Source organism: Oncorhynchus nerka, linkage group LG9b, assembly GCF_034236695.1.
Source record: "Oncorhynchus nerka isolate Pitt River linkage group LG9b, Oner_Uvic_2.0, whole genome shotgun sequence".
NCBI classification, from domain to species: Eukaryota; Metazoa; Chordata; class Actinopteri; order Salmoniformes; family Salmonidae; genus Oncorhynchus; species Oncorhynchus nerka.
Window position 1 is genome coordinate 9,448,974 of NC_088424.1, and position 26,857 is coordinate 9,475,830.

A 26,857-nucleotide genomic window follows, 5' to 3' on the forward strand; every position below is an offset into this window, starting at 1 on the left:
GTCATCTCATAAAGATCCTCGCTAAATACAGTGCGTTTTGAGTTGAAATTCGGACACAGAGAAACATAACATCTTATTAGCCCCAGGATAGGACTACAGGCTAATACCATGTTATATAGCATCATACCTTTAGGTTTAAAGTGTTACCATGACACAGGAGCACGTTAGACACAACAGGACAGCATTTGCAAAGCAGACAGCAGCTCTGGCAAGCAACACGTACTGTACTTAGTAGACAAATGTGTGTGCTATTGAATGTTGCATTCGTCTCACCGCTAGTTGCTGCTCTCTGGTGGTGTATTTTTATTTATTAAGGATCCCCATTAGCTGCTGACAAGGCAGCAGGTCCTCTTCCAGGGGTCCAGCTAAGGTTGCACATTTTGGGGAATATTCAGAAGTGGAAACTTTCCATGGGAATTAACGGGAATATATGGGAATTAACAGGAATCTATGCAAATTAATTTTAATACCATTTAAATGTTGATGTTTTTTGCATTGGATATATTTACCATATCATATGGAGTGTCACAGCCGTTGAAAGAAGTAGACCAAAGTGCATCGTGGTGAGCGTACATATTCCTTTTTATTAGGATGATGACGCCAACAAAAACAATAACCAATACAAAAACAACCGTGACGCACGCTTCAGGGCTATGTGCCACAAACAAAGTTAACTACACACAATCACAGGTGGGAAAAAGGGCTGCCTAAGTATGGGTCCCAATCAGAGACAACGATAGACAGCTGTCCCTGATTGAGAACCATACCCGGCCAAAACAATGAAATACAAAACATAGAAAATAGAACATAGAATGCCCACCCCACATCAAACCCTGACCTAACCAAATAGAGAAATAAAACGGCTCTAAGGTCAGGCGTGAAATGGAGACAGAAACAGAAACCCTTTACCTTATCATAAGTAGACATAATTGCAATGATTAAATCCTTGCTATATAATTTTTTTTAAACAATTTAGATACGAATTTAACTTTAATTAAATGAGTTGACCCTTCACATTGGATGATTTCACTGAACAACAAAAGAAAGGGAATATTGAATGATCCCAATGATCCATCGTATCTCCCAAAAACGTTTTCAACATACTTCTGTAAAATGAGTCTCGAAACTACAGCTTTGGTTGTCTTCCTCTCAGGCGTCCATGTCTTCTCCCTGGACCTCCTCAATGTCCACCTCTTGAACTTCAGAGTCTGAGGCCTCATCTTCACTGTCAATTTCCAAACTTGTTGAGGGTGGCTCATTGTCAGGCTCAAAAAGCCTCAAATTTGCCCAGATGGCCACCAATTTTTCAACCCTTGTATTGGTCAGCCTGTTGTGTGCTTTGGTGTGTATGTTTCCAAACCAGGACCAGTTGCGCTCTGGGGCAGCTGATGTTGGTGGGATTTGGAGGATGATGGAGGCAACAGGGGAAAGAGCCTCAGATCCACAAAGTCCGTTCCACCAGGTGGCTGATGCGATATATTGCCACGACTGCCATATTGCATCTCCATCCCAAAGCTCTTGCTTGGAAGTGTACTTCGCCAGACTGCCAAGAACCTTGCCCTCATTCAGGCCAAAGTGGAGAGACATGGTAGTGATGACACCATAGGCCTTGTTGATCTCTGCACCAGACAGGATGCTCTTGCCAGCATATTTGGGGTCCAACATGTACGTTGCGGTGTGTATGGGCTTCAGGCAGAAGACTTCACGCTTTTTGATTTATTTCAGAACTGCAGTTTCCTCTGCTTGGAGCAGCAGTGAAGTGGGCAGGGCAGTACGGATTTCTTCTCTTACATCTGCAAGCAGAGTCTGAACATCAGATAGGATGGCATGGTCTCCCTCAATCCGTGCAATGGCTACTGCTATAGGTTTCAGGAGTTTCAGGCTGCTTACCACTCTCTCCCAAAATATATCATCCAGGAGGAGCCTCTTGATGGGGCTGTCCATATCAGCAGACTGTGATATGGCCATTTCTTGGAGAGACTATTTCCCCTCCAGAAGACTGTCAAACATGATGACAACACCACCCCAACGGGTGTTGTTGGGCAGTTTCAACGTGGTGCTCTTATTCTTCTCACTTTGCTTGGTGAGATAGATTGCTCCTATATCTTGATGACCCTTCACATACCTAACCATCTCCTTGGTTCTCTTGTAGAGTGTATCCATTGTTTTCAGTGCCATGATGTCCTTGAGGAGAAGGTTACATGCATGAGCAGCACAGCCAATGGGTGTGATGTGAGGGTAGGACTCCTCCACTTTAGACCAAGCAGCCTTCATGTTCGCAGCATTGTCTGTCACCAGTGCAAATACCTTCTCTGGTCCAAGGTCATTGATGACTGCCTTCAGCTCATCTGCAATGTAGAGACTGGTGTGTCTGTTGTCCCTTGTGTCTGTGCTCTTGTAGAATACTGGCTGAGTGGTGGAGATGATGTAGTTAATTATTCCTTGCCCACAAACATTTGACCACCTATCAGAGACGATTGCAATACAGTCTGCTTTCTCTATGATTTGCTTGAGCTTCACTTGAACTCTGTTAAACTCTGCATCCAGCAAATATGTAGATAAAGCATGTCTGGTTGGAGGGGTGTATGCTTGAAGATGAACATTCAGAAATCTCTTCCAATACACATTGCCTGTGAGGATCAGAGATGAACCAGCTGCATACACAGCTCGAGCAAGATATTCATCAGCATTTCTCTGACTATGTTCCTCCATTGTGTCAAACGTCTGATTCCAGGAGGACCATGAGCTGTTGCTATCGATAAGGTGTCTGATTAATCATTTTCACCTCGAGTAGAATTAGAGGGACTTTTGTCAAAGGTTGCTTGTGAGCGCTGAGGGAACTTTATGTACTTGGCCAGATGATTCTGCATCTTTATTCCATTCTTCACATATGATTTGGCACCGTATTTTCAAATGTACACAGCTTTTCCTTCTACATTATGTGCAGTGAAATGACTCCACACATCAGATAGTGCCTGTGGCATTTTCCTGTAAAGATTAGAATTATTTATTTTTTTAACCCCAAAAACTCCATGTACAGATGAATAGTTAAGCAGTTAGATTAAACAACTCCTTTGTAAGATAAAATGTTTTAAAATGAAACATGTATGGAAATAAGTGAATTAACACTCAGTTAGCAGGCTCAAGCAAGCTAAAAACCTACATGGTAGCCAAATCTAACAAGCAGAAATTGTTAACAAGTTATAAATGATTTAAACACACTTTGTTTTAGGCTACTATTTACTAGTTAACACCAAAAAAAAGTATGTATGTCCTATAAAATATATTCACCCCACCCAGTATTGTAATCAAAATTTTACAGAAAGCATGTAGTCCTTGGCTCAGACAGTGTAGTAGTGTGGGCTCAATAGCATCTCGTTAGTGTGCAAGATCTTGAGAATCAGCTGTACATGTGATGGAAGAATGCACTGTTCATGCAGAGGGTTGCAAATCCATTGAATTGGGGATAGTTTAACCAAAATATGCCACAAGACCTAGAATTGCCTTATGTGAATCACAGAAAAAAAGATTCACTTGTTGTAAGCTAACTTTTTTTTAAATTCCCGGAAAGTTACCGACCCTTTGCAACCCTATATGGTTGGTCCAGCAACATTAAGTCAGTTGTATACAGTTTAAAATATGACATTACATATTTAATAACACTTGTCATAACAAATCAGTGTGTGTAGAGTACGTGTCCTATAATTTTTTTTGAGCAAGTAAAGGGGGCTTTTCCGTTCTTGGGTAGTGGACTGACTTTTGCTTCCCTCCACACACTTTCTTGTAGGTTTAGATTGAAGATATGGCAAAGTGGCAATATCGTCCTCTATTTTCCTCAGTCATTTTCCATCCAATTTGTCAGACCCCGGTGGCTTGTCATTGTTGATAGGCAACAATCATTTTTTCACCTCTTCCACACTCACTTTTCGGAAATCAAAATTGGAATGCATTTCTTTCATAATAACTTTATTTACTTTATTTATACTTGGATGTGTAGTGTCGGCATTTGTTGCTTGCATGTCACGGCTAAATTTGCTAATCTTGCCGACGAACAAAATCATTAAAGTAGTTGATGTGCTCTAGGTGGTGTATGACGTGAGGGGCATTCTGGAGAAGAATCGAGACACTTTCAGGGATGACATCCTCAACCTGCTTAGAGAGAGCAGGTAAGCGGCAATTCTATAATGTTCAATCTCGAATTGCGCCCTATTCCCTATGCAGTGCAGACATTTTGACCATAGCCTAAAAGTAGTACTCTATATATGAAATAGGGTGCTATTTGAGATGCAACCATCTGTAAGTGAACAATTCATACATTCTGCACTACTGTTTTGAATTAATTGAATAGGGGTTTTATTTTTAATTGAGGGTCATGCAGAGCTGGGTAAAGTTGGTTATTCAAACGTGCACATTGTAACACTTATTCTGTGTGTGTGTGTGTGCGTGTGCATCAGGTTGGACTTTGTGTACGACCTCTTTGAGCACGTCTCGAGCCGTAACAAGCAGGACACCCTCAAATGCAGCTCCAAGCACAGGAGACCCACTGTCAGTTCCCAGTTTAAGGTCAGTGACGATAATTGTCTTACATTTATCTGCACTAACCAGTCGAGGGACTGTACACAGTACCAGTCAAAAGTTTGGACACACCTACTCATTCAAGGGTTTTTCTTTATTTTTTTACTATTTTCTACATTGTAGAATAATAGTGAAGATGTCAAAACTATGAAATAACACATATGGAATCATGTAGTTACCAAAAAAGTGGGATATTTTAATTCAGCGCATGAAAAATGGGACCAACACTTTGCGTTTATATTTTTGTTCTGTACATAATGCAGTGACCATTTAATTGACCCTTGTCCCTTGTTTGTATTTGCCTTTATATCATGAACATGGAAAATGCATAATAATCAGCATCCCTAACAATACTGAAGTGTAACAGTGTCAGAGTTAGCTAACATTTAATATCTTTTTTTTACCCAGAATTCCTTGCACTCACTGATGGCCAACCTCAGTACTTCGAACCCCTTTTTTGTGCGATGCATCAAGCCGAACACTCACAAGGTAAGCTCCTACATATATAAACTTTACGTTATACTCCTCTTCCTTGAATACAATCTTTTTAACATAGGGCAAGGCCATCAATGAATAAAGGAAAAATCCATATATTTTTTTAAAGTGTGGGAATCCAATCATTGACTGTGTATAAAAAGGCAACACTCCTCTTCCCTGACCACACACACACTAACACACTATAGCAATAAAATGGGAGTTCGGCCCTTCGATCTCTAGGGAATTTGCAAGGCTTGGTTAATGTACACACATGAAATACAGCCTGAGCCTAGAATGAGGAGTCAAACTGAGTCGAAAGATGAAAACATGTTCGGCATGAAATGGAAGGAAAGGAGGAAAGGAAAGAAGGAGGCAGTGGAAACAAATGGTTCAGCTGGTCTACATTTTCTCCCTAACCCTTTATAGATCTATAAGGTTTAAGCGATATCCCACCAATACTTACCCACACATTACAGATCTGCAAACAGCAAAGGGCCAAGGACAAGGGGTACATTTGGACCGATTAGTTGTCAATTAGTCAACTGATCAATGAAGTACTTATTGGTTCTTTCATTAGTCCTGATACATTCATTGATACATTGTGTTGCTGTGGGGAGCAATTGACTGTGGCCCATTGTTTCAATGACAACTACATTCTCTATTTGTGACTGATTGTGAATTAACCAATGAACGAACAAACGATGTACTATATTGTATCGCTATAGTATACACTATTGTTATTATACTATATACAGTACCAGTCAAAAGTTTGGACACACCTACTCATTCAAAGGTTGTTTTTTTTTTTTTACTGTTTTCTACATTGTAGAATGATAGTGAAGACATAAGTATGAAATAACACATATGGAATCATGCAGTAACCAAAAAAGTGTTAAACAAATATTTAATATTTTAGATTCTTCAAAGTAGCCAACCTTTGCCTTGATGACATCTTTTCACACTCTTGGCATTCTATTAACCAGCTTCATGGGGAATGCTTTTCCAATAGTCTTGAAGGAGTTCCCACATATGCTGAACACTTATTGGCTGCTTTTCCTTCACTCTGCGGTCCAACTCATCCCAAACCATCTCAATTGGTTTGAGGTCGGTTGATTTTGGAGGCCAGGTCATCTGATGCAGCACTCCATCACTCTCCTTTGTCAAATAGCCCTTACACAGCCTGGAGGTGTGTTTTGGGTCATTGTCCTGTTAAAAACAAACAATAGTCCCACTAAGCGCAAACCAGATGGGATGGCTTATTGCTGCAGAATGCTGTGATAGCCATGCTGCTTAAGTATGCCTTGAATTCTAAATATATCACCTACAGTGTCGCCAGAAAAGCACCATCACACCACCTCCTCCATACTTCACCGTGGGAACCACACATGTGGAGATCATCCGTTCACCTACTCTGCTTCTCACAAAGACACCTCAGTTGGAATCCAATCTCAAATTTGGACTCCAACGGTCTAATATCCATTGCTCGTGTTTCTTATTGGTGTCCTTTAGTCAATTCTAATGTCCAAGTCAATTCTTCTTATTGGTGTCCTTTAGTAATAATTTATTTGCAGCAATTCGACCATGAAGGCCTGATTCACGCAGTTTCCTCTGAATAGTTGATGTTGAGATGTGTCTGTTACTTGAACTCTGTGAAGCATTTATTTGGGCAGCAATCCGAGGTGCAGTTAACTCTAATGAACTTATCCTCTGCAGCAGAGAGAACTCTGGGTCTCCCTTTCCTGTGCTCGATGGTTTTTGCGACGGCACTTGAAGAAACTTTCAAAGTTCTTGAAATGTTCTGGATTCACTGACCTTCATGTCTTAAAGTAATGATGGACTGTCATTTCTCTTTGCTTATATGAGCTGTTCTTGCCATAAAATGGACTTGGTCTTTTACCAAATAGGGCTTTCTTCTGTATACCACACCTACCTTGTCACAACACAACTGATAGGCTCAAACGCATTAAGAAGAAAAGGAATTCCACAAATGAACTTTTAACAAGGCACACCTGTTAATTGAAAAACATTCCAGGTGACTACCTCAAGCTGGTTGAGAGAATGCCAAGAAACCACACACTATTGCAGAGACTTTGATATTACTGGCACCCAATTGATATGGTGTAAACAATGTGTGGGGAGGCAGAGGAACAAAAACTCACATCAATACCTTTGTCAGATAACACTGTGAAACTAATCATTAATTCTATATTAATTCTCCATAGGAAAACAATGTGGGGAGCTCAGCATTCCAAGGGCAAAAAGTATTTTGGGGCTAGCATTTGATGGCAACTGAGCTAGCTGCCCGGGCTTACATAATTAGAAAGAGGAGATTCTCATGATTAAAATGGCGTCCGACTTGAAAAAAATCTAAATATACACAGACATGCCTATATTTCCTCCATAGGAAACAATGGGAAGACTGTAGAGTTCCAATATTATTTTTGATGTTTACATTTGAACTATAAAACAACGTGAACAGGTCTCATTACCAACAATAGCGAAGCAGGCATTGTGACGTTGAGCAATAAGCTGGGAAAAGAACGTTCGGAAGGTGAGTTTGTGCCACGGTGCTCAATAGAACTAATAGGAGCTGGCAGGGTGAAAAAAAGGAATTAAAATAAGGCATTATGCACAATAACAAATGTCACATCACTTCAGAAAGACAGCAAGCAGCTGGGACATATGGTCATATTATGAAACCGGGCTCCACGGCGGATGCAATGAACTCGTTTTTATCAGAAAAGGACGTTGTTAAAAATGTTGTGTGTCCAGCCTACGATCTACACGGATTTCAGAGCACTCGTCTGAGTGTACCAGAGCGCCGAATAATTACTTTCAAGCGCTCAACACCCGTTGAATATGGCCGGTATCAGTAAACGTCGGGAAAAAAGCGTAATTAAATTGTTTCCAGCAGCACATTTACAGTCACCAACGCTCTGATTAACACAACAACTACTTTACCAGCTCTGCTGGGACGGGTAAAATGGTAAGAGTGGTCTCATTTGTGTCTGGATGTAACTAGCCAACGTTCGCTTGGGTGCTTGACTACCGTTGTAAGGCCAGAACGCTAAAATCAACCCTACTCCTCGTCCCGAACGTCCAGTGTGCGCTCCGAGAGCGAAATAGTCAATCTTACAATGCTCTGAATTGATGAGCGTCACATTTCACAGAGCCATATTTTCTTTTCCATCCTAACGGAAACTGCACAGTAGCCTAATAGACAAATAACCACATTTCGTTAATAAAATAAAGATTTAAAAAATACTTTCAAAATGCAGACGTTATTTACTTATGGATCCATAATGAAATATTATGGGAATAAATATCACTGATTTACACAAAGTTGTTTAATGAAGGCAAACAATTTAGAATCCTCCAATCCTGTAGCCTACTCCCGACGTACACGTACAGCGCCATATTTTCCATTCCATCCTAACGGAAACCACATTTCCCTTAGGGTTTCGTTTGTCGTTTTTCTCTGAATGGAAACACCTTAATATTAATCTAATTAAGCCAAATTTCTTAAAATCAATCCCATATACTATGTTATTACCAAATGCTTCTCAAAGATGCCCTCTTGTGGTCAAACTAGCAATTACTTGCAGTAACAGAATACATTTCTGAGAATTAAATGACGTGCCACAGAATGCTGCGGCAGCACGCAAGGTGTGCCGCAGTATAACGCAACTTTTAAAGGAGGAACCACAATATGTAGATATTACATTAAAAATCTGCCATTTCCAGCTACAATAGTCATTAACAATGTCTAAACTGTATTTCTGATCAATTTGATGTTATTTTAATGGACAAAAAAAATTGCTTTTCTTTCAAAAACAAGGAAATATCTAAGTGACCGCAAGCTTTTGAATGGTAGTGTGTGTCAAAGATTTAGAATGGGGGATCGGACCCTTTTAAAAAAATGTTTTGCCTAAAATGACATACCCAAATCTAACTCAAATCATCAAATCAAATTTTATTTGTCACATACACATGGTTAGCAGATGTTAATGCGAGTGTAGCGAAATGCTTGTGCTTCTAGTTCCGACAATGCAGTGATAACCAACAAGTAATCTAACTAACAATTCCAAAACTACTGTCTTATACACAGTGTAAGGGGATAAGGAATATGTACATAAGGATATATGAATGAGTGATGGTACAGAGCAGCATACAGTAGATGGTATCGAGTACAGTATATACATATGAGATGAGTATGTAGACAAAGTAAACAAAGTGGCATAGTTAAAGTGGCTAGTGACATAAGAATGCAGTCGATGATCTAGAGTACAGTATATACATATGCATATGAGATGAATAATGTAGGGTAAGTAACATTATATAAGGTAGCATTGTTTAAAGTGGCTAGTGATATATTTACATAATTTCCCATCAATTCCCATTATTAAAGTGGCTGGAGTTGGGTCAGTGTCAATGACAGTGTGTTGGCAGCAGCCACTCAATGTTAGTGGTGGCTGTTTAACAGTCTGATGGCCTTGAGATAGAAGCTGTTTTTCAGTCTCTCGGTCCCAGCTTTGATGCACCTGTACTGACCTCGCCTTCTGGATGATAGCGGGGTGAACAGGCAGTGGTTCGGGTGGTTGATGTCCTTGATGATCTTTATGGCCTTCCTGTAACATCGGGTGGTGTAGGTGTCCTGGAGGGCAGGTAGTTTGCCCCGGTGATGCGTTGTGCAGACCTCACTACCCTCTGGAGAGCCTTACGGTTGAGGGCGGAGCAGTTGCCGTACCAGGCGGTGATACAGCCCGCCAGGATGCTCTCGATTGTGCATCTGTAGAAGTTTGTGAGTGCTTTTGGTGACAAGCCAAATTTCTTCAGCCTCCTGAGGTTGAAGAGGCGCTGCTGCGCCTTCTTCACGACGCTGTCAGTGTGAGTGGACCAATTCAGTTTGTCTGTGATGTGTATGCCGAGGAACTTAAAACTTGCTACCCTCTCCACTACTGATCCATCGATGTGGATAGGGGGTGTTCCCTCTGCTGTTTCCTGAAGTCCACAATCATCTCCTTAGTTTTGTTGACGTTGAGTGTGAGGTTATTTTCCTGACACCACACTCCGAGGGCCCTCACCTCCTCCCTGTAGGCCGTCTCGTCGTTGTTGGTAATCAAGCCTACCACTGTTGTGTCGTCCGCAAACTTGATGATTGAGTTGGAGGCGTGCATGGCCACGCAGTCGTGGGTGAACAGGGAGTACAGGAGAGGGCTCAGAACGCACCCTTGTGGGGCCCCGTGTTGAGGATCAGCGGGGAGGAGATGTTGTTGCCTACCCTCACCACCTGTGGGCGGCCCGTCAGGAAGTCCAGTACCCAGTTGCACAGGGCGGGGTCGAGACCCAGGGTCTCGAGCTTGATGACGAGCTTGGAGGGTACTATGGAATTGAATGCCGAGCTGTAGTCGATGAACAGCATTCTCACATAGGTATTCCTCTTGTCCAGGTGGGTTAGGGCAGTGTGCAGTGTGGTTGAGATTGCATCGTCTGTGGACCTATTTGGGCGGTAAGCAAATTGGAGTGGGTCTAGGGTGTCAGGTAGGGTGGAGGTGATATGGTCCTTGACTAGTCTCTCAAAGCACTTCATGATGACGGAAGTGAGTGCTACGGGGCGGTAGTCGTTTAGCTCAGTTACCTTAGCTTTCTTGGGAACAGGAACAATGGTGGCCCTCTTGAAGCATGTGGGAACAGCAGACTGGTATAGGGATTGATTGAATATGTCCGTAAACACACCGGCCAGCTGGTCTGCCTGGGAGCAAGACATCCTGGTCCGTGACTGGGCTGGGTTTCTTCTTGTAGTCCGTGATTGACTGTAGACCCTGCCACATGCCTCTTGTGTCTGAGCCATTGAATTGAGATTCCACTTTGTCTCTGTACTGACGCTTAGCTTGTTTAATAGCCTTGCGGAGGGAATAGCTGCATTGTTTATATTCGGACATATTACCAGACACCTTGCCCTGATTAAAAGCAGTGGTTCGCGCTTTCAGTTTCACGCGAATGCTGCCATCAATCCACGGTTTCTGGTTTGGGAATGTTTTTATCGTTGCTATGGGATCGACATCTTGGACATTGGCAAGAAGAATGCTGGGGAGTGGTGCGCGATGTGCCCTTTTTCGGAGTCTGACCAGAACACCTGCCTGTAGCTCCAGACCTGAAGCAAGGATATGCATATTCTCGATACCATTTCAAAGGAAACACTGACGTTTGTGGAAATGTTAAATTACTGTAGTAGAATATAACACATTAGATCTGGTAAAAGATAATACAAAGACATTTTTTCTTTTTTTGTACCGTCATCTTTGAAATGCAAGAGAAAGACCATAATGTAATTATTCAAGCTTAGATTTAGATTTTGGCTACTAGATGGCAGCGGTGTATGTGCAAAGCTTTAGACTGATCCAATGAACCATTGCATTTCTGTTCAACATTTGATATCAAGACTGCCCAAATGTGCCTAATTGTTTTATTAATACATTTTCAAGTTCATAATTGTGCACTCTCCTCAAACAATAGCATGGTATTATTTCACTGTAATAGCTACTGTAAATTGGACAGTGAAATTAGATTAACAAGAATTTAAGCGTTCTGCCAATATCAGATATGTCCATGTCCTGGGAAATGTTCTTGTTACTTATAACCTCATGCTAATCACATTAGCCTACGTTAGCTCAACCGTCCCACGAGGGTCCCACCGATGCTGTAGATGTGTTCTGTAGTTGTGTGGTTTTGGTCAGTAGTTGTGGTCAGGAGTTGTTCAGTAGTCGAGTCAGTTGGGGTGGTCAGTTTTATGGTCTGTAGTTGTGTTCTTGTGGTCAGTAGTTGTGTGGTTGTGGTCAGTAGTTGTGTGGTTGTGGTCAGTATTTTTGTGGTTGTCATCATTAATTGTGGTCAGCCATTGTGTGGTTATGGTCAGCAGTTCTGGTCATAAGTTTTGTGGTTGTAGTCAGTAACTTGGGTCAGTGATTGTGTTGTTGTGGTCAGCAGATATGTTTGTGGTCAGTAATTGTGGTCAGTAGTTGTGGTTTAGTAGTTGTGGTCAGTAGTTGTAGCCAGTAGTTGTGTGGTTGTGGTCAGGAGTTGTGTGGTTGTGTTCTGTAGTTGTGTGGTTGTGGTCAGTAGTTGTGTGGTGCTGGTCAGTAATTGTGTCCAGGTAGTTGTGGTCAGTAATTGTGGTGGTCAGTAGCTATGGTTATTTACATGTGTGGTCAGTAGTTGTGTGTTCAGAAGTTGTATGTTTGTGGTCAGTAATTGTGTGGTTGTAGTAACTAGCTGTGGTCAGCAGTTGTGTGGTTGTGGTTTAAAGTTGTGTGGTTGTGGTCAGTAGTTATGTTGTCAAAAGTTGTAGGCCAGTAGTTTTGTGGTTGTGGTCAGAAGTTGTGGGGTTGAAGTCAGTAGTTGTGGTCAATAGTTTTAGTCAGTAGTTGTGTTCAGAAGTTGTGATGTTATGGTCACTATTTGTGTGGTTGTGGTCAGAAGTTGTGTAGTTGTGGTCACTAGATGTGGTCAGCAATTGTGGGGTTGTGGTCAGAAGTTGTGAGGTTGTGGTCAGTAGTTGTGGTCAGTAGTTGAGTGGGCAGTAGTTGTATCAGTCCTAACATCTATAATACGAACAATAGGACAGTGACCATTAATTTCCTAGGAGAAAACACCGTTAGCCACACATTTCTCAGGGGGGTTGTAAACATAAGGTCAATTCATGTTTATTTAGTAGGATCCCTCAGATTTGGACGTGTGGGCGTGGTAATCAACTGAGTGAGATTTAGGTTATTACAAAAATCCTTTAAACAGTCTTGAGTCTTGGTTTCCCCAGGACAGGTTAAAGTGACTTTTGACAAACATTTTAGAAGTAAAAAATAAGCTATTAAATCAGTGAGACTAGTTAACAACCATTTCTTAGTGGAGGGAGATCAGTAGATGAGTTACTTTAGATGAGTTACTTTAGAATTTGAACCTAGTTGAAGATTTAAACTAGAAATTAAAATAGTTTAGGACTAGAAGTAGCCTTTAAAAGACACACAGAAAGGTGACTTTTTGTATAGATAGCAACACCACCACCTTTAGGTGTATGCATTTCAAACCATTTTTGGCTTTGAAATCACCTGCATTGTCAATAAAAGCCAGATCATTACCTGCCAACCTATTATTCATAACAAAAGGCTGCACAGCAATGAAAATTAAATTGTTGAAATTGACCTCAATCCGCCCTACATGTTGCTTATCTATCGTTGTTTTCTGGGGGCGTTGAGACGTAATTATAGTAGGGATTACCTGAGACAGCAGTGGCTTCATTTTACAATGCAAATGAGTAAAAGTGCTGATGGCAGTACCCTCCTTTCTAGCCATAGCAGGACTAGTAAAATACCTTAAGAGTCCATTTCTTAGAGCTGCCTTGTACTGATTAGATAGTGTTCACGCACGCGCCAAGGTGATTTGGGTGAATTCCATCATCCCTGAAATGTATCAAAATTGTCAATAAAAGTAATGCCTGCGTATAGACAGTAGACTTTCAGCCAGTCAAGGAGTACTAGCAGTCTACTGAATCTGCCACTTCTATGACCAAGCAGAGGAAGAGGGGCAGAGGTGAACGGACACTTCTTTAAGTCTTTCAGCTTGTTAACAAGGTCTATCAAATATTTTTTTAAGCTGCTCTGATCTAGCCAACTTAATGTCTTTCAACCCCACATTAACTATAACAGTGTCAGCCCCCGGTGACTGACGCACAGCCTCAGGAAGCAACCTGGTGATATCCTGAACTTTTGCCCCAGGAAAACACAGTCCTTGCCCCAGGTACAGATATATGTGCACCATCGAACTATCATAATCGGCCGGAATGTTCCGGCCTCGTAGCAGACTGCGAAGCCAGAGCCACATAACTACCCCAGGGGAGGGCCGCTGAACCGCCGGCTGTGTGCAGGCCTGCGACAGCCAGAGAGACAGAGCTCTGAGACAGAGAGCACGGCCCAGGGGAGGGCCGCTGAACCGCCGGCTGTGTGCAGGCCTGCAACAGCCAGAGGGACAGAGCTCTGCAGGCCTGCAACAGCCAGAGGGACAGAGCTCTGAGACAGAGAGCACGGCCCAGGGGAGGGCCGCTGAACCGCCGGCTGTGTGCAGGCCTGCGACAGCCAGAGAGACAGAGCTCTGAGACAGAGAGCACGGCCCAGGGGAGGGCCGCTGAACCGCCGGCTGTGTACAGGCCTGCGACAGCCAGAGGGACAGAGCTCTGAGACAGAGAGCACGGCCCAGGGGAGGGCCGCTGAACCGCCGGCTGTGTGCAGGCCTGCAACAGCCAGAGGGACAGAGCTCTGAGACAGAGAGCACGGCCCAGGGGAGGGCCGCTGAACCGCCGGCTGTGTGCAGGCCTGCAACAGCCAGAGGGACAGAGCTCTGAGACAGAGAGCATGGCCCAGGGGAGGGCCGCTGAACCGCCGGCTGTGTGCAGGCTTGCGACAGCCAGAGAGACAGAGCTCTGAGACAGAGAGCACGGCCCAGGGGAGGGGGGCCACAGGGGTCCAGGCAGTTGATTCACTAGGACAGTAGCTTTCACAGCCATGGAAGGAACATGTACGTCCCCGGTAGAAGACAGACAGGACAGGCAACTCAAAGCAATTTGAGTCTTAAGTCTGTACGCGGGGTAACAAAGCAGGCGCGCCGGGAACGATTCTTCTCCTTCTTTCTGGTTCCGACACACATCAATTCACACTCAACTGGAGTTGAACAATGAGCGGCCATAAATCTGGTTCAAACTAATAGAGGGGTACAATGGCGGAAACTGATCATATCCCAGGAAGGTCCCATTATAATCCTCTTGGATGTTTTGATAGGAAGCATTTAAAGATGCCGATAGACTCTAAGAATCCTTATTCCGTTCAATAATCCTTTCTTTAGCTGCATCGAGTTCAATAATCCTTTCTTTAGCTGCATCGAATTCAATAATCCTTTCTTTAGCTGCATCGAGTTCAATAATCCTTTCTTTAGCTGCATCGAGTTCAATAATCCTTTCTTTAGCTGCATCGAGTTCAATAATCCTTTCTTTAGCTGCATCGAGTTCAATAATCCTTTCTTTAGCGGCATCGAGTTCAATAATCCTTTCTTTAGCTGCATCGAGTTCAATAATCCTTTCTTTAGCTGTTCAATAATCCTTTCTTTAGCTGCGAGTTCAATAATCCTTTCTTTAGCTGCATCGAGTTCAATAATCCTTTCTTTAGCTGCATCGAGTTCAATAATCCTTTCTTTAGCTGCATCGAGTTCAATAATCCTTTCTTTAGCTGCATCGAGTTCAATAATCCTTTCTTTAGCTGCATCGAGTTCAATACATTTTTCACACATGAAGGTGTCCATCTGACCTTTCCCGTGACGTCTGCAAACATGTTGCATACCGTACACTTAATAGCATGTGAGTCCCCAGCAGATTCAAAAGAGTTTTCACTGCATAACACCTACAGCCCAAGGAAACAAACATTGCCCGCCTCCGCCATAATATCCATGTAGATCTTAGTGAATTGACTTTCTCTATGTAACCCACATACAAATTAGCATAGTTAGGAGCCATAGGGATTCCATAGCAGCACCCTTAATCTGGATAAAGAAATCATTTTGAAACATGAAATGGTTGTGTGAGTACTATTTCAGCCAATGTTACAATGCCTGCACTGGAAGGTAGTTCATTAGGGTCACGCTGCAAAACAGAATGTTCCATGAGTTCAATGCCTGCCCAATACATACATTGATTCATTCGACATGCTAGTGAGGATATTGGAACATGTTTAAAAATGAACAGCTTTTATTCCCGGATGCCCGCTCCTCGTGTTTCCAGAGTGCACTGCTTTTGTCCACTATTCCCTTTCCCCCTGTGCACGCACACACACACACACACACACACAGGCAAAGACACGCACACACACACACACACAGGCAAAGACACGCACACACACAGGCAAAGACACACACACACACACAGGCAAAGACACGCACACACACACACAGGCAAAGACACGCACACACACACACAGGCAAAGACACGCACACACACACACACACACACACAGGCAAAGACACGCACACACGCACACACACACACACACACACACAGGCAAAGACACGCGCACACACACACACACACACACACACACACAGGCAAAGACACGCACACACACATATGCACTTACATAGAACATACACAGGCACAAAAATGTTCACTCACACATACACACACACTTCTCCCCACCCTCCCCAACAGTCCCTACAAGTGGCCCATACAAATTAGCCTCAGCATGGGACGCATCTCCATGGTAACCGCCCCCACACACATAAAGAGAAGCGGAGCTGGCAAAAGGCTTTGTTCATTCTCTGCTTGTGTTTATTCTTGTGTGTGTGTTGGAGAGAGAGAGACCCAGCTTTCAGGAACTTCTGTCATCTGTCTATATCTCTCTGCCTTGATACGGAACTCTTGGCTTATTGTTAGAGATGGAATGAGAGACTACGCTGCATTGCATGGTAAGAGGCTATGTAGATGAAATGGAAAGTGTTATCGCTCGGCTAGTGTGCATTAGGCTTTGTTTGTGGCACTGGAGTATGTTTTTACCTGAAAGATTGGCTTCCGTGGTGGAGTGGAAATGGAAGACTGAAAAGGTGCACGGTTCAGTGTTGGCATGGCGAAGGGGTTTCTTGTTGCATTTGCTAGCTATAGTTATTGATTGTTGTGCCATCACATTCATTATCTAGGGCTAGCATTTTTGGTGAGGACACACCATTTGATTGGCTGGCGAAAGGGACAACTCTTCTGCCAGTTATGTGTCATTATTAGATGTGTATTTGTTGTGCTGTTGCAGTTCATTGATTTTGCTCACGACCAAAATGAATTGATAAGGAGATAAAAATGTGACGGTTAAAAACAAACAGATGTGTCACCACAGCTCGCTCTATTATTCGTCTCTCAACCTTTGAAATGCACTGCTCTTTGGGACACTGTTAGTTTAAACAATGCACCATTTATATGTGTGGTGCTTTTTGCAAACCTAGTTTTTACCAATGTTTGACACGTGATAATCAGCTTATGTGATATGATTTTTTTGGTTACTTACAGAGAGAAAATACCTGTTGATATTCTCATCAACTGAGATGATGGATTCTCTTATTGATTTTATTTACAATCATTGATATAATACTGTGTGTATACTAATAATTCAGCTTTTTGTTGCTATACATATGATGATTTGTAAGGGGGGAGGCATTCTCTCCTCTCTCTGGTCCATATTTGACTTTTCCCTCAGAGTTCCCAACCCCCATGACCAACTGAACACACCCTCTTTTGTCCAACTGAATGACCAGCTTGGTCTTTAGTTAGACATTTGGTGTGAAGAGATAAGGTTTTGCTATCTCAGACTATGCGTTCCCTTCAGAGAGATAGAGAGAGGCCGTGGCTGATGCCTGTTTGTAATCATGCCTATTGATTGATTGATTGATTGAAGTTTGGGAACTTTGAATTCAATATTTTGGATCTAGATTTACATTCACATACTAGATTTTTAAAGGTGCAATATGTAACTTTAATTGACGGGCAAAAGGCCTGACCCTGCACTTTTTTGTAAAGAGGTTGTGGGTCTTCTGGTCTATAAGAATTTATTTAATTATTTTTTTGCCTTTTGGCCAAATGTGTTAATGTAGCGCCACTGAAGTGAGGGATGTAGTGCCCCTGAAGTGAGGGATGTAGTGCCCCTGAAGGGAGGGATGTAGTGCCCCTGAAGTGAGGGATGTAGTGCCCCTGAAGTGAGGGATGTAGTGCCCCTGAAGTGAGGGATGTAGTGCCCCTGAAGGGAGGGCTGTAGTGCCCCTGAAGGGAGGGCTGTAGTGCCCCTGAAGGGAGGGCTGTAGTGCCCCTGAAGGGAGGGCTGTAGTGCCCCTGAAGGGAGGGATGTAGTGCCCCTGAAGGGAGGGATGTAGTGCCCCTGAAGGGAGGGATGTAGTGCCCCTGAAGTGAGGGATGTAGTGCCCCTGAAGTGAGGGATGTAGTGCCCCTGAAGTGAGGGATGTAGTGCCCCTGAAGTGAGGGATGTAGTGCCCCTGAAGGGAGGGCTGTAGTGCCCCTGAAGGGAGGGATGTAGTGCCCCTGAAGGGAGGGATGTAGTGCCCCTGAAGGTGAAGGGAGGGATGTAGTGCCAATGAAGGTGAAGGGAGGGATGTAGTGCCCCTGAAGGGAGGGATGTAGTGCCCCTGAAGGGAGGGATGTAGTGCCCCTGAAGGGAGGGATGTAGTGCCCCTGAAGGGAGGGATGTAGTGCCCCTGAAGTGAGGGATGTAGTGCCCCTGAAGTGAGGGAATTAATAAAACAAAAGAGACAGAATACACATTTTACCGGGTAAGTTCTGAGTATGACGTAGGCCTACAGTAGTTGTTTCATATACATGGTGTAGCTCTTGCTCTCCCTGAGCCCATACTCACTGTCTGTTTAGATATAGAAACTGAATGTCAGAGAGAGTAGCCCACTGTGGCTTCCTGAAATGACAGCTGTGGGGTTTAAAATCAGACTGAGGAAAAATAAAGAGTACTTTATTAGAGTAGAATTTGCAACACAGAGAGAGAGGTAAAGAGAGATATGACCTGCAGAGGCAGCTCTCTGACAAACAAGCAATGTTTCAAAAGTCAGAAAGTGGCAGAGAAAGAGCGGGAGAGCAAAAGAGAGACAGAAAGACAGAAAGAGAGGGCAGCTGTCTGACAGACAAACTGCTTTTTAAAATCTGAGAATTAAAAACAGAGATGGTAGAGAGACAGAGCGATATACAATGAGAGGTAGCACATCTGACATACAGACAATCGGGTTGGTCAAAACCAGACAACGACAGTCAGTCAGAAAAAGAAAGAAAGAGTCAGACGGCAGCTTCCTATGACACGGGGCTTTGTGACACAACGACGGCTAGTTAGGCTCATTATGCAAATACAATTATGCTAATAAGGTGTTCCCTTAGCCTATTGCTCTTACAGGGCGTCATTCAGCCAGTGATCTGTGTCCATTGGTGAATCTGATCGCTTCTTCTCTTGGCCAGAATGGGTCTATCTAGATCTCTGCCCTTTCAATGAAATTGAAATTAAAGGGGCAATACATGAGATATGAAAGCGCCCTCTTATTGCTACCCCCCTACGCCCACTGAGGTTAAGGGTGAGGGGTACCACATAATGACTTCCACTAGGCTTTCGCTCACACACTCCCCTTCCTTCCCCCAATGCCTTTCGTATCTGTTGCTGGTGGAGAGACGTCTCTAAATGGCCAAGCAAATGAAAGGGCTTTGATTTGTGAATGACAGATATTCCTGTGTGCTCCTGCGTGTTTTGTGTTAAAGGGCTTCGATTCATGAATGAGAGATATGCATCATATGAGAGTATGAATGGAGGGTTTTACAGTAGGGGCTGTGTGATGGTTGTAGACCTCATCAGTTATGTCGTCTCAACTTGTTCAATTTATGACATTTGTTTAAGAAGTCAGGGCTGCGTCTCTAGTGGTCTCAAACTAAACGTATGTATTTTCTTAACACACAAATATGAACACTGGTTTTCCAGTTGCCTAATGACATCTGAAGTATTGCCTGTGACAACGGCGTTATAAAAAGCACTGTACAAGCATCACGTCATCTGATTGAGCGACTTATCGATGAAAAGTTACACGACTGCCCAAAATCATTTCAGATTTGTCAATACTAGGTTGTATTTACATAGCTAATAGCGACTGGGTTCACAAGGCTTCCCTCTGCACAGTGTGTGCCCACTCATCTGCTGCACTACTAATGTGTAACATCAAAAGAACACACCAAAACATTATGTACAGCACCCGCCTGAGTGATGCGATGTCGCTGCCATTTTGTGTCCAAGCAACCGCCGCAGTATTATGTATTTCCGTCCACTTTCCTGCCCTCAGATGCCTGAGCAGTTTGACCAGACGGTGGTGCTGAACCAGCTCAGATACTCAGGGATGCTGGAGACAGTTAAGATCCGCCGTACAGGCTTCCCCATCAGGAGGCCTTTCCAAGACTTCTGTACCAGGTGAGTACAGAGCTGGGGCCGTATGTGTTCAAGTGTTTTATAGTAGAAGTGCTGATCTTAGGATCAGCTCTCCCCTGTCCAGTTATTCTTATTCAAGTTATCTAAAAGGTTAAACTGATCCTAAACCAGCACTCCTACTCTGAGACTAGGGCTGTTATGGTGACCATATTACCGCCATACCGACAGTCAGGAGTCATGACCACAGTCAAATTCCACATGACTGTTGAGTCACGGTAACTAGGGTTCTCCAAAACTGTGCTCTGATGACTCTGATTGTCATTAATACCAAACGTGCTAATGGCCTGTACTTAGCTCTCTATTGTCCCTTTATCATTGAAAGTCTGCTGTCAATTTGTCTACTGTGAAATAGCATTGTATCTGGTCAAACACATTTTTTTCCAAAAGTTTACTAAGGGTTGGTAACAGGCTGATTGGTCAGCTATTTGAGCCAGTAAAGGGGGCTTTACTATTCCTGGGTAGCGGAATGACTTCAAATCAAAATCAAATTTAATTTGTCACATACACATGGTTAGCAGATGTTAATGCGAGTGTAGCGAAATACCAGAATTACTTTTGCTTCCCTCCAGGCCTGAGGGCACACACTTTCTTGTAGACTTAAATTGAAAATATGGCAAATAGTGGAAATATCATCAGTAGTTTTCCATCCAAGTTGTCAGACCCCGGTGGCTTGTCATTGTTGATTGACAACAATATTTTTGTTTCACCTTTTCCACACTCACTTTACAGAATTCAAAATTACAATTATTGTCTATCATTATTTGGTCAGATATACTTGAATGTGTAGTGTCAGTGTTTGCTGCTGGCATGTCATGCCTAAATTTGCTAATCTTGATAAATAATAAATCATTAAAGTAATTGGCAATATCAGTGGGTTTTTTGACAAATGATACATCTGATTCAATGAATGATGGAGCTGAGTTCGCTTTTTTCCCAAGCTTTTTACTATCATTCTTTATATAATTTATCTTTGATTCATAGTATAGTTTCTTCTTTTTTTTCTTCAGTTTAGTCACATGATTTCTCTATAGCAGTACGTTTGCCAATCGGTTGTGCTGCCAGACTTATTTGCCATTCCTTTTGCCTCATCCCTCCCAACCATACACTTTTTCGGTTCCTCGTCAATCAAAGGGGATTTAACCGTTTGTACAGTAATTTTCTTAATTAATGAGCGCATGCTTATTAGTAACTGGAATAAGACATTTTATAAATGTGTCAAGTGCCTTGTCTGGTTGCTCCTCATTACACACCACAGACCAGAAAATATTCTTTACGTCAACAACATAGGAATCACTACACAACGTATTGTATGACCTCTTATACACTATATTAGGCCCAGACTTTGGAACTTTGGTTTTCCTAGATATTGTGATCACTACATCCTAGGCATCTGGATACTGCTTTCAAGAAAATGTCTGCAGCATTAGTAAAGATGTGATCAATCCATGTTGATGATTTCATTCCTGTACTGTGTGTACCTACCCTGGTAGGTTGACTGATAATCTGAACCAGGTTGCAGGGACTGGTTACAGTTTGACGTTTTTTCTTGATTGAGCAGCTTGATGAAAGCCAGTCAATATTGAAATCACCAAGAAAATATAGCTCTATGTTGATATCACATTATCAAACATTTCACACATTTATCCAGATACTGACTGTTAGCACCTGGTAGTCTATAGCAGCTTCCCACAAGAATGGGCTTTGGGTGAGGCAGGTGAACATGTAGCCATATTAATTCAACACTATTTAACATGAGATCCTCTCTAAGCCTTACAGGAATGTGGTTCTTAATATAGACTGCAACACCATCGCCATTGGTATTTTTGTATTTTCTGTAGATGTTATTACCATGAGATGCTACCACTATATCATCAAAGGTATTATCTAGTTTTAGAGATTGTCAGAATATGAACATAATCTGTTACTAGCAAGTTATCGACTTCATTAACCTTGTTTCTTAAGTTAGCACTTTTCTGGGATGTTTGACTGTTTTCATTGATAAGTCATTGTCTCAACACAGCCTTATAATGCTGTGAAAGGATCCAGGAACCCAAATGATTTGGGTGGATCCCATCCTCCTTATAATATGAGCTTTGTTTCCAGAAGGTATCAAACTTGTCATTAAATGTTACACCCACAGAGCTGCAATAGTCTCGTAGCCAGTTATGAAGGGTAAAAGGTCTGCTGAAACGTTCAATGCCACGATTTAAGGAAGGCTATTATATTTAGGGGTGTCTGTTGGTGTCAAGCAGTGACCCAATCGGTTCTTTAAAATCCATCTCCAGCTGTTCAGAGCTGCCCTTCATAATGCCATTGAATCCCACATGAACTATTATAGACAGGGCGGCAGGGTAGCCTAGTGGTTAGAGCGTTGGACTAGTAATCGAAAGGTTGCAAGTTCGAATCCCCGAGCTGACAAGGTACAAATCTGTCGTTCTGCCCCAGAACAGGCAGTTAACCCACTGTTCCTAGGCCGTCATTGAAAATAAGAATTTGTTCTTAACTGACTTGCCTAGTAAAATAAATAAAACAAGGGCGGGCTAGAGCGCAAGTAAAGCCCCCCCCTCTCCCCGGCCAAACCCTCCCCTAACCCGGATGATGCTGGACCAATTGTGGGCCGCCCTATGGGACTCCCGGTAATGGCCTGTAATGACACAGCCTGGGATCGAACCAGCGGCTGTAATGACACTTCAACACTGCGATACAGTGCCTTAGACCGCTACGCCTAGGCCCCAGAATATGCTGTTCTTCTGAAATATGCAACATTTTCTTCATATCATAATATTTATTTAGACCTGCCTACAATAAATAATGGGTTTATTGTGATGGTGTAGGCTATATTAAATTCATTTATTAGACTTTTTATGTAGATGTTCCAACGGTCTGCATCAGTGGATTGTAGGCTATGGTTGGAAGCAGGAGATACTAAATGTGTTTCTTAACGTGAAGCAGTTATTAGAATGACAATCACTGGCTGACAAAATGTCATGACCGCCACAGCTCTATCTGAGATGATTGTATGCTGTTTTCCTTCCAATTATTTTACAATACGGTACGTTCTTCTACGAGTTACATCTGAAGATTTTAATACATTTTGAAAATGGATACATCACAACTGTGAAAATGTAAAAAATACCTGGAGCCACAGTGTCCTTTTTGGAGGCATGATGCAACGTTATGGTTGATAGCAAAGAAGTGTAAGAACAGTAACTGTGAAGAATATGTAAACAACTCCAGCTAGCTAGGAAGCTAACTTGGCTAACGGTGGGGCGAAAACAATTCACATATTTACTTTAAATTAACTACCACACCCTATGTCTTTTCTTGCAACTGCAACAATGTTTCATGTCCCAAAAACTGACAACGTGAATGTTTATATTTTGACATATTTCGAGCCATGTATATGCTAACATTCCATTCGGTCCCATCCCTTTCTCAGGTACAAGGTGTTAATGAGGACTGCGTCTCCACCAGAAGACCCAAGGGGACGGTGCGTACAGTTACTCCACCTCTACGACAGCACCAGTGCAGAATGGGAGCTGGGGAAGACCAAGGTGAGAGATGACCCGGCCAACATCGTTTTAGCCTAGAAATGAGGTTTAGCTGCATTCATTGTTTGCAGGGAACATGACAAGGCCCCTCCCTTTATAGGCCCCTCCCTTTATGTTTTACATAGAAAAGGGAAACGTGCTAGATATGACAGTGTATCCTTAACAGTAATGATTCAAATAGATTTCAATTATAGAATGAGAGAGAGAGAGACTGTCTGTCTGTCTGTCTGTCTAAATATTACATTTGCAGACAATAAGCTAACCAGGATAAATAAGGAGACAGGATCAAAATTTCTGTTTGACTTTTCTTTAATGGATTAGACAAAGATTCATGTTCAAACCATTCAAATTAAATTCCCAAATTTAGACTCAAATTAATCTATTAATAAAAAGTCCTAACTATACTGAAAAAGTATATAAAGGCAACATGTAAAGTGTTGGTCCCATGTTTCATGAGCTGAAATAAAAGATTCCAGAAATTTTCCGGAAGCACAAAAAGCTTATTTCTCTCAAATTATGTGCACAAATTTGTTTCCACCTGACAGGTGTGGCAAATCAAGAAGCTGATTAAACAGCATGATCATTACACAACCTTGTGTTGGGGACAATAAAAGTATACTCTAAAATGTGCAGTTTTGTCACACAACACAATGCCACAGATTCCTCAAGTTTTGAGGGAATGTGCAATTGGCATGCTGACTGCAGGACTGCCTGCCAGAGCTGTTGCCAGATAATTTAATGTAAATTTCATAAACCGCCTCAAATGTCATTTTAGAGAATTTGGCAGTACGCCCAATCGGCCTCTCAACCGTAGACCAAGTTTAACCACGATAGCCCAGGACCTCCACTACCGGCTTCTTCACCTGTGTGATCGTATGAAACCAGCCACCTGGACAGCTGATGAAACTGTGGGTTAGCACAACCAAAGAATTTCTACACAAACTGTGAGGTACCGTCTCAGGGAAGCTCACCTGCATGCTCGTCATCCTCACAAGGGTCTTGACCTGACTGCAGTTTGGCGTTATAACTGACTTTAGTGGGCAAATGCTCACCTTCGATGGCCACTGGCACACTAGAGAAGTGTAAGGGTTTTCGTCTTCCTCCTCTGACGAAGAGGAGTAGTAGGAAGGATCGGAGGACCAATGTGCAGCGTGGTAAGTGTCCATATTGTTTAATAAGAATAATGAACACTGAACAAAACAATAAACGACAACGTGAAATAACAAAACCGCAACAGTTCCGTGTGGAACAAACACTGACACGGAAAATAATCACCCACAACTCAAAAGTGAAACCAGGCTGCCTAAGTATGGTTCTCAATCAGGGACAACGATATACAGCTGCCTCTGATTGAGAACCATACTAGGCCAAACACAGAAATCCCAAAACATAGAAAAAGGAACATAGACAACCCACTCAACTCACGACCTGACCATACTAAAACAAAGACATAACAACAGAACTAAGGTCAGAACGTGACAAGAAGTGTACTCTTCATGGATGAATCTGTGTCTCAACTGTACCGGGCAGATGGCAGACAGCGTGTGTGGCGTTGTGTGAGCGAGCAGTTTGCTGATGTCAACGTTGTGAACAAAGTGCACCATAGTGGCGGTGGGGTTATGGTATGGGCAGGCAAAAGCTACGGACAACGAACACAATTGCATTTTATCACTGGCAATTGGGAATGCACAGAGATACCGTGACGAGATCCTGAGGCCCGTTGTTGCGCCATTAATTCGCCTCCATCTCCTCATGTTTCAGCATGATAATGCACGGCCCCATGTCGCAAGGATATGAACACAATTCCTGGAAGCTGAAAATGTCCCAGTTCAATGGCCTGTATACTCAGCAGAGATGTCACCGATTGAGCATGTTTGGGATGGTGTACGACAGCGTCTTCGAGTTCCTGCCAATATCCAGCAACTTCACACAGTCATTGAAGAGGAGTGGAACAACATTCCTCAGATCACAATCCACAGCCTAGATAGCTAGCATTTCACAATGTCAATGTTTTCCAGCTTGGTCAATAAACATGACAAAATTGTTATAAAAATTATAAAATGTTTAGTTAACAATGTTATTTCACTATTTTGATACTTGCATTGCACTTTCGCACATTACAAACCTTTATAAACAGGACAACTTAAGAGACAGAAAAAGCATGTGGCTTCCATTTTGGCTGCGAAGAGTGTGTAAGAGGTGAAAGGTCAGAGTGATGCCACTTTGTGCACGCACACCATCCCACAATTCCATGGGCAGAGACAGAGATGTTGTCACTGCTTGAGGGAGACTGCAAGTATTGTATGCAGATGTCCGGCCCCCTAGTAAACTCCTTACCAACCTATCAGGGCACAGGTCAGAGAGTGTTTGAGAGGCAGGTTTATGGTAACCCCTAGAATCTCAGGATCTGGTCGTGGGGGATGGGGAGTGGAGTGCAGCTCAGGGTTGTGAGGTGCTGCTAAGAGTCAGTGGCAGGGAATTGGAAACACAAAGGTTAACACAACGTAATAATTCCACGCAGAAGTGTACAGAAATAAACAAATTCATTGGACCAGCGCCAGAGCGAAAATTACTGCAAGTGGAAGTTAGCAGTCCAGAAAGTTTGCCATCAAAGTGGAAAGTAAACACAATCGTAGTAAATTTCAGCTAACTACTCAGCAAACACTTAGCATAACTGCTTTACTGTCATTTTATTCATTTCAACTTTTAATTATCTACAGCTACGTTATAACTTTACTTCCCTACTGCTGGTCACATTTTACAATGCTAATCCTGTATACACAGTGCTGGTCCAATGAATGTGTTTGCTTTCTAACACTACACATGGAATTATTATGTTGTCTTAACATGTATTTCTTCTACCTTATTTTTTTGTTTTGAATGTGCAAATGTACAATATCAGTCACTAAATAGTGAACATAAAGGTTAACTAAATGTTTCATTAGGTTTTTATTAAAAGATTTTGCAAAATCGAGAGTTCACCAGAAAGTGATGTCACACTGAACTTTCACCTCTCAAACTCACCTCTGCAACCAAAATGGAAGCCACATGCTAATTCTGTCTCTTCATTTGTAGTGTTTGTAATGTGCAAAAGTGCAATGTAAGTCTCAAAATAGTGAAATCACATTGTTAACTAAATGTTTAATACATTTTATGACAATCTTGTAAAGTGAATTGAGTTGGAAAACTGTTGACATTGTGACA

General features: G+C 42.5%; 1 protein-coding gene across 1 annotated transcript in view; it reads left to right on the top strand.

Annotated features, from left to right (window-relative positions):
* Nucleotides 1-26,857, top strand: part of myo10 (myosin X) — a 253,221-nt gene that overhangs the window by 182,301 nt on the left and 44,063 nt on the right. The window contains exons 17-21 of the mRNA XM_065013323.1: nt 4,084-4,166; nt 4,455-4,563; nt 4,984-5,064; nt 19,960-20,084; nt 23,542-23,656. Coding sequence (XP_064869395.1) covers nt 4,084-4,166; nt 4,455-4,563; nt 4,984-5,064; nt 19,960-20,084; nt 23,542-23,656 — 513 coding nt within the window. The remainder of the gene's footprint in view (nt 1-4,083; nt 4,167-4,454; nt 4,564-4,983; nt 5,065-19,959; nt 20,085-23,541; nt 23,657-26,857) is intronic.